Below are 18,789 nucleotides of genomic sequence, written 5' to 3'. Positions count from 1 at the left end.
TCTTCCTCGGAAGTGAGGTTGTGGTCGAAGTAACAATAATATTGTAAGTAGTATTATATTGACACCCACCTCGCTGCCAGGAGAGAAATTGTTATGTTATACGCTATGTCATGCAAAATCCTATTGGCTATCAATAAAATACATATTTTACTACCAGTAGAAAGTAGTTTTGATTTTGTAACTCGGTGAAAACAAACCTAAATAGCATTTATCCACAGACTGGCGGATGTTCCTGACAGGGCGCCGCCATTTTTGAAAATCGTAAAGTCTGTTAGAATTAATGAGATTATAGTTTGTTTTCATCAAGTTAGAAAATCAAAACTACTTTCTACTCGTAGTTAAATATGTATTGGAATCATAACCAAAAGGGTTTTGCATGACACAACTTATAACATAACGATTTCTTCCACGGAAGCGAGGTGGGGGTCGAAGTCACAATACTGCGCGATAAATTTCTTGCTACATTCACATGGTTAATGTCCACTCACCAGTATGTAGATACTAGTCAATGTGCGTCTTTATATTTGGTCTTATAATCCTAATTAGTTTATTATCATACTTTTATGCATTTTGAAACTAAATAAAAAGCTGACGATCTGCTGATACTTATAGTGAATTTATAACAGAACTGTAATATCTAGACATTTTATAGTTTGCCAATGTGAATCATAATTCGCACACACACCCTAGTGTATGTTGTCTGTCTCATTACACTTCACGGCGAAAACAATGATTCTGTTGAATGCTACGACAAATGATTAAAAACAAAATGCAAATATTAAAATTAAAACAGATTAAAGTTATAGGAACAATATCAGGCCATTACCTTGTTTGAGGAATGTATCCATCAATATCCACAAAACTGTTCCAAATGATGTGTCTTTTAACAGTTTAATATACGAAAAAGTGATAAATCTTTTCAGGTATTGGTGTATAGTCTCATTGGTCACCCAAGATAGCACACCTGGCAACTAATTGCATAATGTCCGCCTTTCATTAAAAACAGTAATTTAGTTAGCCAATAATGGGCAATCAATCAATGTATTGCCGGTTAATCCTTTGAAAGAAGGACGTTGTTTTACGCAGACACCGACACGGCAGAGTGTATTCAGTATAGATTAGTAAATCTACATACATAAACACTACCTTTGACAATTCCGCTGTGTAAGATAAAAGTAATTAATCAATCAGCGTGTTATCGGTTAATCCTTTGATCGATGTTCATAATGTTGAATATTTACTCCAGACACAAGAAATGCCAAATGGGAACCTTTGTCGGGTAATCTAAGTGTGTTACCACTAATTATACCTGTTATAAATTCATTAACTGACCATCAAGTGAATGATGACAAATAACATGTGTAGGTTTATACCACCTAACACGGGTTACAACAAGGAGTATTAATTGCTGTATTGCATGTGAAAACTTATGGGCCGACACTGTTTTGAGAATACAAACAGATTTTACATGACATGATTAAATATCGAGGTAAAAAACACAGAAATGGGATCAATTTGGATCAGTCATTATACAAATAGGGCCTAACGACACCAATCAATTGTGACAGAAGCGTCTATGAAAACAAGTTGTAACTCGGAAACTAGGCAAAGCAGGAGACAAAATTAAATGACAGTAGATTGTGAGAACATATAGCTTTCATTTTCCACAACAATTGTCACGATTTCAGGTTTATACAAGCCTGTAAACAAGATAATTTACCCCCTAAAATGTAGATGAATTCTGCATCGGCCCTCAAAGCTATTCCTCATATGACGTCACAGAGTCGCGCCGCCTGATTGGTTGAAATTTCGTTCGCGGGTGAGAATTGTGCACTGTTGTCAAAAAGGTCGATTTAAGTCAATTAAAGGTCGAAATGAGTAGTTTTAATGACGGGGTTTCATTTATAACGATGCCAGTTAGTGATTTATGTATTTTACCCCCTAGGGTTTAACAAGTAAATTGTGACCTTTAACAATAACACCTTTGCTCCCTTCATTGTTGAATTAAAGTTTACCAAGAATGCTAATACACAGTTGACTTTTCCTGGACTGTATCAGCTGACCCACTTAACTCTGGTGGATACTTGTGATGTTGAATGTAACATCAGTGAGGTCGCTGGGGAGGCAACAATCACCCATGATGATTTTGATGGCAAGAATATTGAGCCAAACATTTTCTCTCCAGACTGGGCACAGGCCAAATATGAAAGTAACTGTATATCAACACAGAGACAAACATGTCAGTGCTTCCAGTACTAACTATACTGAGTCAAAAAAAGAAACTTCACATTCTTTCTTCAGGGCACTATAAAAGAACAAGAGATGGTAAGATGTTTAAATTGTTATTATTTCATTGCTGAGATCTGTGTGATGTACTCGATACACTGACAGTGCCATAATCAGTTCCATTAGGCTACACCGCCGTTCCAAAACATGCGTATACAGAATTTCAAGTCACAAGAATAAAAATGCGAAATTTCTCAGTTCAATATCGTGTATGGCCGCCCCGCGCATTCACCACTGCCAAACACCGTCTCCTCATCGACTGCCTGATGCTTGTAAACACGTGGTTGGGGATTCTGCGCCATTGCTCTTGCAAGGCAGCGCCAAGGTCCTGCAAATTCTGAGGTTGGTTAATAAGACCACGAAGCCTTCTCCACAGTGCATCCCAAACGTGCTCTATTGGATTAAGGTCAGGGGACCTCGATGGCCAGTCCATGACGTTGATTCCAGCGTTTTGAAGGAAATTTCGTGTCAACATCGCGGTATGCGGCCGAGCATTATCATGCTGGAACTGTAGACCTGGGCCATGAGCCGCCATGAAAGGAAAGAATTCAGGGGTGAGCACCTGGTTGCGGTAAGCAGCAGCTGTGAGGTTTCCACGGATGACCAGAAGTCGGGAACGGTTGTTCCCACAGAAAGCACCCCACACCATGCAACTTCCGCCCCCGAATCTGTCGATTTCCTGTACACAACATTGGGCATACCATTCACAACGTCGCCTGCCGTCCGCGAATCTGAGGGTAAACCTGGATTCATCGCTAAAGACGACTCGATTCCAGTCTTTCTGGGTCCATCGGGGGTGACGTTGGGCCCACAGCAGACGTTGACGTTGATGAAACGGCGTCAATATTGGCCCACGATATGGACGTCGAGAATGGAGATTGGCAGCCCGCAACCGATTTCGAATGGTCTGTGAGGACAGTCGACCTCTAAACATCTCTGCCCTGGTTCGTGTAGCCGGCAGAAATCTGTCACGTAGGTGACGTAGGACGATTTGACGGTCTTCTGCTCGTGACGTCACACGTGGACGATCCGACCTTGGGCGATCAGAAGTGGTGCCAGTTTGTTGTAGACGACCTCGCAAGTCATACACAGTACGACGGCTGCATCCCATTGCTCTTGCGACGTCAATAACTGATCTTCCCGCTTGCAACATGCCAACGGCACGTTCACGTTGCACATTTGACAATCGTGGCATTTCAAGTACCGTTAGAACTGTGGTTTAAAAGTGTTTTTTCAATTCTTGAGGCCAATGCAAACACGTGCATATGAAGACAACTTTGATGCGAAGATCACGTGATCGACTGCACGTGCAAAACCTGATTTGGCACTAACGTCATTTGCACGACGAATGGATGGGTTTGAGTGGGTTTTGCTAACGTTTTTCTAGAGTCGAAAGATAGGGATCCCATCATGGTGTGGGTAGGAATAGGCCTAGAGCGGGTCCTGTGGTGTTCCAGTACCTTGGTCCAGGGAGAGGAGGCTGCATCACAGCGATGCGCTACATCGACCAAGCTCTCAGACCCACGTCATACCACATTTCGCAAGTCACGGGAACAACATTTTCCATCATGATAACGCCCGGGCCCATACCGCCAGAGCTACACGTGACTTCCTACAGCAGAATGGTGTCAACATTATGCAGTGGCCAGCCCTTAGTCCTGAATTAAACCCAATTGAACATCTTTGGGATGAAATTCAGAGGAGACTGAATAATGTCATACCAAGGCCGAACACAGCCGATTTATTGCGACAGGCCTTTCTTAGCGTGTGGTTCCAGGTGCCAGTGGCCATCAATTGATTGGTGCACTCCATGTATAGACGCTGTGCTGCAGTTATTGCCGCTCGCGGTGGTCACACTAGATACTGAAGTCAAGAGTCTGAATGGACTGCAAACGTTCACGTAATGTCTTTGAATTATGCTGAGTTATTCATTGATGTGTCAAGATATCGTACACAAAAAATGTTTTTCATACGCTTATTATGTCCATTTCTGTAATGATTTGATTACAGTGCCTATCTAATTTTGAATTCGTACTGACGTTGTTTTTTTCCTGCAGAGTATATTTATGTATCCAGTTAAATTAATTGGTCTCAAAATTCTGGAATGGTTATTGTACTTAGTTGCGCAAAAGGATGGAACCCAGTCAACAGGAAACGAGACCGTTGTGTGATCAATGTTTTGACTTGACCAGATCGGGTGGTCAGACACGCTGACTTGATTGACATCATATTCCGAATGCGTAGATCTATTCCCATGATACTGATCACTGGATTGTCTGGACCAGACTCGATTATTGACAGATTGCCGCCATATAACTCGAAAGTTTACGAGTGCGGCGTTAAACAACAAACAAACAGAAAACTCTAATTCAGTACCAAGATATACAATTTCTCAAAGTTTGCCTGTAGTTTCTGTGTTTCCAGTCACCTGTCCCCTCTGAATCATTCCGACGAGAAATACTCATATGTAATCTTACCTCATTTTTCCCGTCAAGGTGGGATGTTATGCCCTAATTTGATAAAAAACTGGTCAGTTTGATCTTTCTTCATTTTTCAAAATTGTTTCCGAAGCAAAGCAAATCGATCTTGAGAATAAATGTATTTAATCACCACTACCGGGTGATCTAAATCTTAAGATTTCATGAAATAGGTTATATAATTCACGAAAAACATTATTTATATGTATTTTTGTCGTCCGTTCGCTCTCTTGTTGGATGAAGTTGGAGATGTGAAATGTATAACAGTACGGATGGTCTAAGGTAAATGGGCCCTCAGCTTACCGAACTCCTTCGCTAGGAAACCCGCAATGACCATACTCTGTGCATACTGTTTGCCGTTCACCTCAAGCACCGGGATCTGTCCGAATGGAAGATCTGAAAAGAAACGAACCGCGAGTAAACATATTCTAATTACTCGTGTATTAGTTTGGGATTCAAATGGCAGCATTATGAAAGAAGTAGTATACACAATAGCAGAACGGGATCACGTCCTTCCCAAAGCCTTAATTAGGTAATTAAGGCTTTGGGAAGAACCTAATCACTTTCCTATGTTGTGTATACTATTACTTTCATAATGCTGCGAGGCGATTGAAAAATATTTTAGCAAAATGTCTCCTGCTGTCACAACCCCATCGAGGGAGAGAGAAATAGAAAGATGCGATGCGCAAGCTTCCTCCCTCGTGGCATTGCATCCAACTGTGTACTCTCGACGAGAGCGCCCCCTTCCAGATAACCTTACATAAAGTTTCGAGAGTTGCAAGGAAACCATAGAGGCTAGACGGGATACAAACTCACAAATCGCACAGTTGCGCGGCTGCACGGAAGCAAGCTGACCCCAGCAGCTACTCGAACTGAGTCTCGGTATTCGATTTTCCTAGTTGAGCGAGCGTGGTGTCAGAGATGACAGGTCACAGTTCACAGGTCACAGGTCACAGTTCACAATTGTTTTCCTAGTCTGGGTTGGGCGAGCGCGGTGGGCGAGTCGCAGTGTGTTTGTCTCTCTGCACTGCTATTCATCAACAGCTCGCTGAGCTGGCTGGCTACGGTATTTAATGATAGTTTTGGACGAGGTCCCTCATTTTTTTTACGATCCATTGCTCCTGCGGGAGTAAAAATATGGTTGAATGAATGATGGTGGACCGTATCTCTCTATTGCCAGGTGTTCAGCTCGGATTGATAAGTAGCTCTCATTCGCTGAGCACTATCAGTGGACTTCATAGTGTGATGGTAACAGAGCTGGATTCACAATACTGAGGTCCAGCGTTCGAATCGCAGTAGCAGCCACCCTAGCCAGTTGACAGTGACAGGAGGTTATGTAGGCCAGACGTACATACAAGAACGTTTGACCCACTTATATATCCTACTGAGACTGCATAGCCACCACGGCTCTGATGACGAATTTAGGCTGTGAAATTGGAGCTGATGGCTGATATCACGAGAAATACAACTCTGAAATATTGACGGGCTTGATTCAAGGAAGCCCTGTTCAAGAATTAAACGTTCAAACACCAAATGAACATGTTGAGAAGCGACGGACACAGGATATACGGACTGAGAATCAACAAGACGTCGCTGTCTCCCATGGACACAAAACGATGGAGACACCACTTACGCCTACGGACACACGCACATATTAAATGGGCACAAAACGCACACAATACATACATGGAGAACATTTATTACAGCCCACGCGTGTACTGGAAAGGTGCGGTTGCCATCCCGAAACTCGCCAAAGCCGCTCGAGTCTCAGAAGAGAAAGCCGAAGCTTGGCTGAAAAAACAAGCTATCTGGCAAGTCTACCTTCCGGAACTGAACGCTGTCAATAAATTTCAGACCGTCTAACGAGAATAAGATGGTTTTTTTCCATGTTGTTGGGGATGCACGTAAGGTTGCTGTTGACCTTCGCGATGGCCTGCATGATCAAGTGAGAATCGTAACCGCGAAGATTGAGAAATACGACGAGGATTTTGATGGTTTTGGGATTGATTTTGAGCTTCAAGTTGCACGCGTCGTGAGAGACACCTCTATACTTACCGGTGACAGTCATCTCTCACGGAATCACCACACAGGGTTTCGTCGCACACGTGGCAGTGAGTGCTGTCGTCGTGAGCTCACTGCTCGTCTTGGGTCATGCGCATGGGGACGATGGTGTACAACTTTTTTCTGATGATTTACTCTTCGCTTTCCAAACACCTGAGAATTTTTTCGGCCGCGTCAGGACCTCTGTACATCACGGGAGCGTTGGTTTTCCCGTCGCATCGAATGACCACGTAACCGAACCCGCAGGCTTCATGCTCTAGCGTTTTGTGAGTGAAACTTTTTCTGGGGATTTGAACGGCCATCTCTCCCACACCTCGGCAGGTCGGCTCCCGTGAAGCCATGCAGGCACCGTTCGCAAAAGTGTTTTTTCCCGTCGTATTTCTATTGATCATACAACAGTCTGCTGAAACTTTTATCCATGCGTAGTGATACTTGTCGGCTTGCTGGATCATGAATTATCTGATCGTCTTGCGTCGTCTGTCGTTCGGGAGGGATCCTGTGCACGATCGTTTTGTTCCCTTCGTGTCCGAAGATGTTGATGGCTATGTGGTCGTTCTGTTTTTCGATTTTGGGGATCTAGGAGATGGGAGTGGGTTCGTCTATGCCGTCCCAGTTAAGCCCATCGTCTTCGGGATAGCTTGAATGTCTGTTCGAATTAACGTTAGCCGGAAACAAAACTGATCTGATCGAAACACTCAGCATTTGTTTTTGACGTTGACCATGGCTTGTTTTCTCTTGTAATATTGTGGCAAGTCCAGGTATGATCTGCCTTTGAAAGGTTCGTACTTGGCTACGTCCAGATAAACTGTGTCGATCCTGTCCACGACCCACCCGGAACCCATGTGCGTGTAGTGTTCCAGTGATTCTCTTATTTTTTGCAACGAGGTGTCGATGGACGCATGAATGAGCTCGACTTTCCTCATGCGCGAATAACCTCTCAGCCCACTTTCCTTCGCTCGGAGCTTGAGTTCTTTCACCGTGGCAGGAGGAGGTTGTTCGACAGGTTTCACTCCACGTTTTAGTCTAATTGTTTTGCAATCAACACGGTCACAGCTAGACCCAGCATGATTAAATTCAGCTCCCGGCATTTCTGTTCCGGGGAAGGCATGTAATACTGATTGGTTTTTGCCTGCGAGTCGTTGATGTTTACGTTTCGCTTCAACTTCGGACTCGTTCGACGTTCGAAATTTGGAGAAGAGATAATTGCTGCCGGAAAATGCCAGGCCGTTGACTAAAGCCCCCACCGACCATCACGGCAATCGTAGCCAATTTGTATATTATTCTATAATGTTTAATATTACTTTAAAATATTTTCCGGTATAATTCCTTGTTTCACGAGAATGTCCTTGGTGGCCATTGCCATCCCTAAGTCCATGACGAGCATGCCCATGTCCTGCACATTGAAGTCGAGTTTGATCATAGGTTGTTTGAGAACCATTTTCTTTATACAAGCGTAACCTACGACCACTGGCGCGACCACTGCGGCGTGATATGCATCGTTGACGAATGTTTTTCCTTCAGACATCGTGTGTGTATATAAAATATATATTAATTGCATAATATGCGGATTGACTTCTAATTGTGGTTGCGGCGTTGGTTTGGTGGTGGTTTTGGCTTGTTATTATCATATAGCATAACGGCAACCACGCTTAATGCTGTTGCCATGGGGACAGCTGCTGCAGTGGCAATCCACCGAGTATATTAGGTATTATTTTTGTGGTGCTTGGCTAAACCACCTTTTCTACCGGCGGTGAGGATTTTTGGTGGTGACTAGTTGCATCAGTGTTGACTCCTCCTCTGGCGTTGTCGTTTCCTCCTGTTGCAGGGCAGCATCCATGTTGTATATTATTATTTTGTTCTTCTTTAAATTGAAAATGCTTTGCCGTGATGATCGGTTACCGGAGCCAAAAACATGACATATCTGTAGTACAGCACGCAGCTGACACCGCTCAAAGCGTGTTCAATGAACGGATCATTCTCGAGAGCTTCCCCGCTGGTAAAGTCGACGTTCCGGCGGAATGGGAAGGAAGTACGACTCTATGCCAGGGTGTATATCTGAGTCATGGCCGAACCTATGGTTTTCGCCATTTCGTCGCCAAGTCTTGACTTGTCGTTCACGTACAGCTTATCGATTTCTTCGGCGGGCATTTTATGAAGTTTATCGGGAGTGTGGTCCCCACCCAAGTATTGTTTGGCTTTGCCGCTGACAGCGAGCGCCACCAGTATTATCATCATTATCCATCATCATTTGTTCAAGCAGTTCGTTGCAATCAATCTTATAATGTAACAGAGGATTTTTAAATCTAAATAAATAAAATACGACGCACGCTAAAACACTCGACAAGGTACGGGCTGGTCCGTTTTTAGGACGAGTTTTGTCGTTTCATTTTGGCTAACAGTTTCTTCACTCAGTCTCGTTCTTGTTTGGTTGGGATCACGTCCTTTTGTGGCAAGCATTCCTCGAACGAATCCCTGTCCTTGCAGTAAAATATGGCGATCCATCGCGTCTGTTCCCGTAAGTCTTTCAGCACCGAGTTGAATTTCTGCATCAGCACCCAAACGCTGTGTTTCATGTGCCGGCCTGAGAAGGCCAGGTACGACAGCACGTCTCTTTTTTTCACGATTTCCTTGGTGCTGCAGTCGTCCAGGATGAACAGCGTCGATTCTCCTTTAAATTTGTCGTGGTAAGCGCACAACCAGTCCTGAAGTCACCATCGCCAGCGTTCTGACAACCTTGGGCTTCATCATCCTTGGGCTTCATCATATCGACCCTGGTCGTATCGCTGTCGGGCAGCGGCACACCAAGCCCAACACCACCAAGTCAATCAGGCGACGTCCGAGGCTTGATAAAAAAAAACATTTGAAATCTCTGATTGTTTGCCTGCACGTGAGGAGGCTGCTGCTGCTGTCATCATCATGATTTTACTTCCGGGTGTCGGGGGTGGCGCCACCACGATGCCAGTTTCACTCGTATGCTACGGTGCGACTCGACTCACGTTATTGACATCCGGATTCACGCCCAACTGTTGATCGCCGGTGGCGATGACGATTTCATTGTTGTAGACCATGTCTCTGTTCACCCTCAGTTGCATGTCGGTCTGAGCCATATACAGTACCACGACGAACATGTAGTCGACTTTCGACCGGGCGTATTCCAGAGCGTTTTGATAGTGCTCCATGACACTCGGCAGATCGACCGGAGATGCGATGGCATCCTCGACGGTCGACACGAACTGTTTCTGCACGTTATAAGCCGTCCCTTGACCGACGATGCCGGAATGCGTTTGCGTCTGCGCGCCCAGCACAGCCCACACGTACGTTCGAAATACGATGCCTGCACGAGAAAACCCTTTCTAATTATCCAGCATGAACACTTTCCAATCGCTGCGGGTCCCTGACGAAACTTCCAAACGCAGTAATCCTTGCTGTCATTGAAAGACATGTAATCGTCATTCCACTCGTTCATTGTGACGTAATGATACGACTTGTAACCCCAATCTTTCAGCAGCTGTTTGCTGGCTTCCACGAGAGACATGTTCTGAACAATGGGAATGCCCAAACCATGGTTCGGACCCGGCATACGCCAATCGACCATTTTCGGATCTAGTTCGAATTCACCACAAACGCGTTCATAAGCCTGTCGATCGTATGGATTGTTGCGTTCCATTCCTTGTCCTGCGGAATCGGATCACCAATCTCTTTCAGGATGCGTCTAATCGGGTAGTACACGTGAAACGAGAACACAGAGCGACTCAATTCATTGCGACGAGTGTCATCGTTCAACGTCACACCACATCCCGTCGTAGCGGACCACACGGCAAAATTGTATTGATTCAGCCAGAACTGCATCAGGTTTTTAAACCGTGCGTGCACCGTTTTCACATTCGTTACCGAAAATCCGTAATTTTTAAACACGTCGATGAAGCGAGATCTGAAATGTAAACCATCCTTTGCATCGACCCCGATCTTCATATGCGTGAGATCTAAATCGCTTTTAGAATAAAACACTCCCGCCTTGTACATATTGAATTATTATTATGTCGTATATATACATATTTTCAATATAGAACAAACTTTATGGATAACAACTTCTTTTTATTTGTGAGTGCGACGTTTCGATTCAGATTCTTGTACCTTGTCAAGCATAATGAGTGAGCACACGCTCATTGTTATCCATAAAGTTTGTTCTATATTGTACTTCCCAACTTCTCAAATGCCACTCAAAGAAGTTACATATTTTCAATATGTACATGATGAGCGGCGAGTACGTGCAACTGCTGCACGCGATCGATAACATGTCGGGTCAGCTCGAAGTCGCGCTCTGCGATATCATCTACTACCCGCGATGGACCAACATCAGCAGCAGCAACAACAGGCTGTTCGTCAATAATGCCCGCATCCACGGGTGGCTTCTACAGCGTGTGCTCACTCAACGATGAAATCTTCAAACCCGTGGCAGCCGAACTCAAAATGAACGACTCGAACGGCACGGTCATGTAAGGCAACAAAGGAAAAATCGACTTGAGACTCACCCGGAGACTCGATCAGCTGAGCATGACTGACAACGTTCAAGGTGAACGACCTTCCACACTGCTGAGAGCCATGCCGGTGAAAACGGAAAAGTACAACGACAGCAGAACCGAATCGTTTTCATCGCGGCAGTACAAGAAATTAACATGAGGCACCATCACGGAATTGAAAATATCAGTTTTAGACATTAAACACGATCCCATAAGTATAGGATATCTCAGCGCGATGCTGCATATACAACAATGACCGAGTTTCAAGGTCAAGGAACACACGTTAGAAAATGCGCCAACATAGTGATCTCCGACCCTGGGGACACCCGCGGATTCGACGGCAAACTGTACGCCTTGCAACTGAAAAACAACATTTACAAACGCGTCGAACTGCCCTCTACTGCCGGCGGTAGCAAGAACGACCTAGGCGATTTCATCGATACAGAGGGAGCGGTCAACAACACACGGTACGACTGGTCCGAGGACGAATGGAGGATAACCCCAGCGTTCTGCGGCAGGCTATTCCACCTGGACGACGTCGAGACCACACCTGTCTCCAGAAACACGCACTACACTCTCGTTTGCAACGACGACAACAAGTTTGTATTAGTGCCATCCCAAATCGACTCAAATCACAACATCATGCTCAGCTCTCCCCATGTTTTCACGGACACGAAGATCACTATCTAATGAAAGGCGTGAACAACAGAACGCTGCTCTTGGCTTACGTCCGGACGCATAGACACAGCGTGATCATCAGCACGCTGAAGCAAAAAGTAGACCACACGCTATCAAGCAAACCCAGGACGCAAATTGTGGGATTCCAGATGGTGTCGGAATTCGACAGCATGGTAGACATCCTGGAAAATCTGCCAGCGAAATCCACGCTGTACATCCAAGTCTACCTACCAGCACCTGATTTCGTCGAAATCGTGAAAGGGCCAAACAACAACAATACCAAATTTGCTCCGTTTACATGCAGGTGAACGCAAATGCCTACACCAGTCTGCAGGGAGTCGATGTGACCGTGGAAGACACGATATTGCTTTCTAAAATTTTCCTACCAGACAACATACATCTCATGGCTTCGAAGTGCACGTCCGAGGAATTATCCGAAAACCAATTAAAAACCCTTTCGTAACATATATATACAATGAACCCCAATGTCACGATCAGCGATCTCGGGGACACGGAGGGATGCGATCTGCCCGGCGAGGAAAACAACTTGTATGTTCTGCACTTAAAAGACAACGCATACGAGCGGGTGTCACTAGCAGACTTCAAAGAGCCTGACTGGTTGATCGACATGACCCTCACCTCACCCCACATATCTTTTAACAACAATGGTTACGTCTCCGCAATTACGAACAACGGGATCCTTTTCACATCTTTCACTCCAGGTTTTGATATACAAGTTTTACGAATACCAGGTCACACGGGCAACATGTTAGCTTCAAACGACGTGGCTTTATATTTACTGTTCGACGTACCCAATTACCAACAGGATTTTTTCGATTCAAATTTGACTATCAAATCACACATCACGCTCGTAATAGAAGTCTATCTCGCAGACGCTCGTGGGTCAGAACGAACACTTTTGGCTGGGTTGACAATACGCTGGTTCGACAGACACAATCACCAATGGTGTCGTACCGTCATAAGACTGGGATCGACACCCTTAGTAAGCCTCGATGGGGTTCGTGTCATAGAAAATAATTCGATTCATGTCTAAAATGTTTACGGGTATGATAATCTAAACCTTATCAGCCTCAAGTACATCTATCGGACATTTACGGAAAACCAATTAAATATTATCTTATAAAAAAACATATATATATATACAGGATGGGACTGTACCCGGTCGTGGATGAAGTAGCAAAAACACTGGAAACTGTAGACGGGTTTCGTTTGCAACAGTTATGCGAGATCAAACAACAAATAGAACAAGAACGTGATACATTACAGAAAAAATATCACAGGGCTGTCAATTCCGTGGACGGTGTCGATACCACCGTGATGGCAACCAGCATGGGATTAGGCGCGACTGGTGTCGGGTTATTATCCACTGTTGTGGCCGCACCCGTGGTGCTGGGCATCGAAATAACAGCTGGAGTGGCAGGGTTGGTGGGATTGGCCCTTAAGTTCGTATCTCACAGACTGAAACGTAAAGCATTGAAACACAACGAACTTAGAATTCTAGCCGAAGCTAAGTTAAACACGATAGACGATCATTTTTCCACCGCACTCACCGACTGTAAAATCTCAGAGGAAGAGTTTCGTTTGGTGCTCTCAGAACTCGCAAAATTCCACAGAATGAAACAAGACATTCGAACAAAGACTCGTAAAATGCTGTCATCAGCTGTCATCAGCGAAGAAGAGAAAAAAAAGTACATACAACAAGGAAAGCAACAGGCCCGGCAAATAAGCTTTCCTTACGAAAACCAAACAAATCATAGAAGGAGATTAACAATAAATTGTTTCGCGGATATCAACATAATGTAGCCAGCCAGCTCAGCGAGCTGTAGATGAATAGCCGAGCAGAGAGACAAACACACTGCAACTCGCCCACAGTGCTCGCTCAACCCAGACTAGGAAAGCATTTGTGAACTGTGACCTGTCAACTCTGACATCACGCTCGCTCAACATAGACTAGGAAAATCGAATACAAGACCAACGAGAGCTATGGTGGCTCAGTTCGCGTAGCTGCTGGGGTCAGCTTGCTTTCGTGCAGCCACGCAGCTGTGCGATTTGTGAGTTTGTATCCCGTCTAGCCTCTATGGTTTCCTTGCAACTCTCGAAACTTTATGTAAGGTTGTCTGGAAGGGGGCGGCGCTCTCGTCGAGAGTACACAGTTGGATGCAATGCCACGAGGGAGGAAGCTTGCGCATCGTATCTATCTATTTCTCTCTCCCTCGATGGGGTTGTGACAGCAGGAGACATTTTGCTAAAATATTTTTCAATCACCTCGCCACTATGAACAAGTACAACAATTTACATTGGATAGTTAGCCTTTCGAGAGACAGATCCCATGCTCACTAAAAAGTGAATATTTCCTAAACTTTTAGACCGATTTTCGTGAAATTTGCATGTACCTCCATAGTAGTATACACAATAGAGGCACGGGATTAGGTTCTTCCCAAAGCTTTTATTACCTAATTAAGGCTTTGGGAAGGACGTGATCCGGTTCCGCTATTGTGTATACTACTAAAGTCATCAAAGAAAAAAATGGTTTCCGTTTCATTTGGCAGCAAAACAACACATCCTTGATGCCTTTTCGTTTTGTGACATTTTTAAACGAATTATCTCGAAGTACAATATCGAATCATCACGTAATGCATGAACTCTTTCTTTGAACTTCACCAATGATAGTTGTGATGTGAGATGGTATTCGTGATAACAGTTAGTCAAGTTTTAAAAAGAAATAGAATCTGGGATATTATGAGTTCATGCACAGTGAACCTCATGAATCCGGACATTCAAATGATAGCTTTATGAAAGTCACTAAAGTAGAACATGGTAGCGCGATCTTAAGTTCGGTTTCATTGATGTTCTAAACAAGATATCTTTCAAGCTAGCATACCTACTTGTCTTGAGACATTAACAAGCGAATTACCTCGAATGACGAATGGCAAATATCGATTCAAATCGTACTCTTTCTTTGACCTTACAAACATGATAGTTATTCAGTAAAAATAGTAAATTAATATAATAACAAATCAGTCAGTCTTTTTTAAGATTAAATCTGCGATATTATGAATTTATATGTATACAGTGAACCTGATTAATTCGGACGGCACCGCTCCCAGTGACTTCGTCCGGATTGAAATATTTGGGATGACCGAACCATTGCTGAATAAAAATTTATTTGTACATATACATATACATACAATATATATTGTATATATTGATGTTCAAAACATGAATGTCCGTTATGCAGAGAGTCCGGACTAAAGAGGTTTCCCAGTATTGTGTCACACGGGGATGGGTTTAGCAGGTCAAGTTTTTTTTCGCTGATATATTCGTCCTGTGCTTGCTATCAGTGACCCAGCTAGAAGTACGTGCAACTAGTCACAACATGCAAAGGTAGTGGTTTCATATACAATGTAATCACTCGCTTTGAGCTGGGGTACCGGCGGCCACAAAGTTAGCACGTCAGAATAGTAACCATGATATGGATTTTTATATTGCGCTAAACTCCACACCAAAGATCATTGTTACCCCAGATAACCCAAGCTGCCTGTGAGGCACTAGAAGGTTATAGTCACATGAATTATCCCACTGGGTACCCATTTTTTTGCTGGCAGTTTGTGAACAAACTCAGTTAACTCACATTAGCCAATGATTTGAATCTTGACTGGCACTGTAGAAACTTTGAAGTTTTATGACTTACATTGAATGCTTTACTAAATGACATTTGACTGATTAACACAAGGAGACATTTAAAACATATAAAAAGATTGTTTGCTGGTTGGCGAAAAAGGAATTTCACCTTAATTTAAAAAATCACCGTCATTAAAACTATTTTAAATTTAGTACACATCTTTTCCGCATTTCCTAACCCACCCAAAACCTTTATTAATGATTTGAACAGCATAATCTTCAAATGTCTGTGGAGTGATAAAAGCGACAAAATTAAAAGAACAACCATAACTAGAAATTATCATGAAGGTGGCCTCAGAATGATAGACCTGGATTCTTTTATCAATGCTTTGAAACTATCATCATTAAAACGCTTTATAAAGAAGAATACAAGCTTTAATAACATCTTTCCATTGAGACATTTGCTAACTCTGGGCTCAAATGACGTTGATTGTTTATCTAATTCAGACAACACTTTTTGGAGAGGTGTACTTTTGGCCTGGGGGTATTTTATAGAAAACACAACCTAGACTGTGAAGATGTAAACCAAATCATGGTACAACCACTGTGGTTAAATCATCATGTTAAATCCTCATATATGATACAGAATTGGTTTGATCATGGTTTACACAGTATCAGAGATATTTGTGGTGAAAGTGGCTTTATCAGCTCCAACAGATGTACAGAATAAAATTTACTTTCCAGGATTATCAACGCTTTTTACACAATATTCCAGATACTTGGAAGCATCTTATTAGAAACAAAACTCATCATTTATGTCAGCTGAATATCAACAGTATTAATCTCGATATGATCTCAAATGATACAAGCTCAAGGATATTTTATGATAAATTGATTTTTAAGAATGATAATATTCCCAAAATATTAGAACATTGGAACTCTGTTTTTGACCATAATATCAACTGGAAAGATGCCTTTGTTTTGGTATATGAAATGTGCCAATGATTGCAAGCTATTAGACTTTCAGTATAGATTCATTAACAAAGTAATATACTTTGAGTTGAAAATGAAGTTAGTTAATGATGATCTGTGCTCTTTTTGTAAAATTGAATCTGAATAATATTTTACATGTCTTATATGAGTGTCAGACTTTTAACCTTCTGGCAAAAAGTAGAGAATTTCATTAATTCCACAATAATCTGAAATAACAACATACTCTGTAATGTTTTGCTTTAGGCTCAAACACTCACATAGTTAATCATATCTTACTCATATCCATTAAGTCTTAAACAGCTTACCCTATCATTTGACATATTTATCTCAACAATAAAGGACATTTGTAAATTTGAACAATTCCTAGCAAGAAAAAATAACAGAAATAGCTACTCTAAGAAAAAAATGGAACCAAAGGCCTGAATATCCTTTGAAGCGGTCATAAAATGACCAATCACTGTGTTCACTTGTACCACTACCATCAATGTAACATCACATTGTGCGTTCTACCATCAATGTAACATCACTTTGTGCGTTCTACCGTCAATATAACATCACTTTGTGCGTTTTACCGTCAATATAACATCACTTTGTGCGTTCTACCATCAATGTAACATCACATTGTGCGTTCTACCATCAATGTAACATCACATTGTGCGTTCTACCATCAATGTAACATCACTTTGTGCGTTTTACCGTCAATATAACATCACTTTTTGCATTCTACCATCAATATAACATCATTTTGTGCGTTCTGCCATCAATATAACATCACTTTGTGCGTTCTACCATCAATATAACATCACTTTGTGCGTTCTACCATCAATGTAACATCACTTTGTGCGTTCTACCGTCAACGGAACATCACAGGAAAAAGACATATTTAAACATTTTCAAAAGTTGTTCAAATATTCTCTACAAAAAACCATCATTAGTTGACGCACTAAAACTGTGTAGTCTCGGATTATATTAGAGAAACAACATATAAATAGTTATCATAATTACTTAATAGGTGTTGTGTGTTTAAATCATAATGCCACTTTGAACATCACACCGTGCTGTAACAGCTCAATTCAAGAGATCCAACAATGGCGAGGTTCAGGTTGACCTCACTCAGCTTTACTAATGTTGTGTCTGTATTCGGACTTCTACATTGCCAAACAGAGATAGTACTCGGTCATATGAATATCTATTTCTAACTGGCCCTAATGACTAGTAGGGTCCATGCAAAGTTGGCTCCGTTCTAACTGCTCCCTCTCCTACACCCCTCGCTCCACCTGCCCAATCTCCACCTTCACGCACGCACGCACACACTACTACCACCACAACCCATGGCGTTCACACACAGTTTTACATCCTGACGTGCCTTATGTTCATATACAAAACTCACTGTCCTTTTTGGCCTGGAAGGTCTCCCTTGTCCATCTGACATCTTCATACTCCTGTCCAGCCAAGGCAAACAACAGACGACACACTTCAGCCCGCCCTTTATTGTCCGTGTAGATCAGCTTGTAAGAAGGCATATTGCTTGCTCGCTGTGCAGTGGGCACTCCTACTCTGTGTAACTCGGGGTGTGCAGTAAGGCTTATAAGACTCGAGGCTAGTACAAGCAGCCGCACATACACATACACACGCATGCACATCGTGATATGAGCGAAATATTCTCAAGCAGGTAGTTAAACCCAACTTCACCTCACCTCTCCTTAAAAGACTCGAGCGTAAGACCCGGATGACTCAGTGTCCGTGAATCAGTTTGCAATAATGCAATACATGAGTAAGCATTTTGCTTGGGACTAAAGAACGGGTACCTCCCCGTCTCAGCTTGTTTGTGGGTTGGGTGACTGGGTAGACCAAAGGTTTTCTCTCGCTTTCTCCCAAAACTCTCTGTCTGTCTCCCTCCTCTCTCTCTCTCTCTCTCCCTCTCCTGCCCTCTCTCTCTGTCTCTATCTCCCTCGCTCTCTTCTTCCTCTCTGTGTCTCTCTCACTCTTCTCTCTGTTTCTCTCACATCCTATATCTCTGTCTCTCCCCCTCTCTCTGTCTGTCTCACCTCTCATTCCCTTTTTTCTCTGTCTCTCTCTCACTCTTCTCATTGTCTCTCTCTCCCTCTCTCCCTTCTCTCTCTATCTGTTTA

At 43.0% G+C, this 18,789-nt stretch overlaps 1 protein-coding gene across 1 annotated transcript in view; it reads right to left on the bottom strand.

Annotated features, from left to right (window-relative positions):
• The window catches only part of LOC124283267 (probable glutathione S-transferase 7), a 28,436-nt gene extending 10,186 nt beyond the window's left edge, over positions 1–18,250 (bottom strand). Inside the window, exons 1-2 of the mRNA XM_046719295.1 lie at positions 18,048–18,250; positions 5,067–5,159 (exon numbers count right to left, since the gene is read on the bottom strand). Coding sequence (XP_046575251.1) covers positions 5,067–5,159; positions 18,048–18,180 — 226 coding nt within the window. The 5' untranslated portion in view covers positions 18,181–18,250. The remainder of the gene's footprint in view (positions 1–5,066; positions 5,160–18,047) is intronic.
• Positions 18,251–18,789: the final 539 nt, after the last annotated feature.

Source organism: Haliotis rubra, unplaced genomic scaffold (genome assembly GCF_003918875.1).
Source record: "Haliotis rubra isolate DU_JTF1 unplaced genomic scaffold, ASM391887v1 Scf311, whole genome shotgun sequence".
Lineage (NCBI taxonomy): Eukaryota > Metazoa > Mollusca > Gastropoda > Lepetellida > Haliotidae > Haliotis > Haliotis rubra.
The sequence above is the reverse complement of the archived record's forward strand: the minus strand, read 5'-3'. Positions and strand labels throughout refer to the sequence as shown.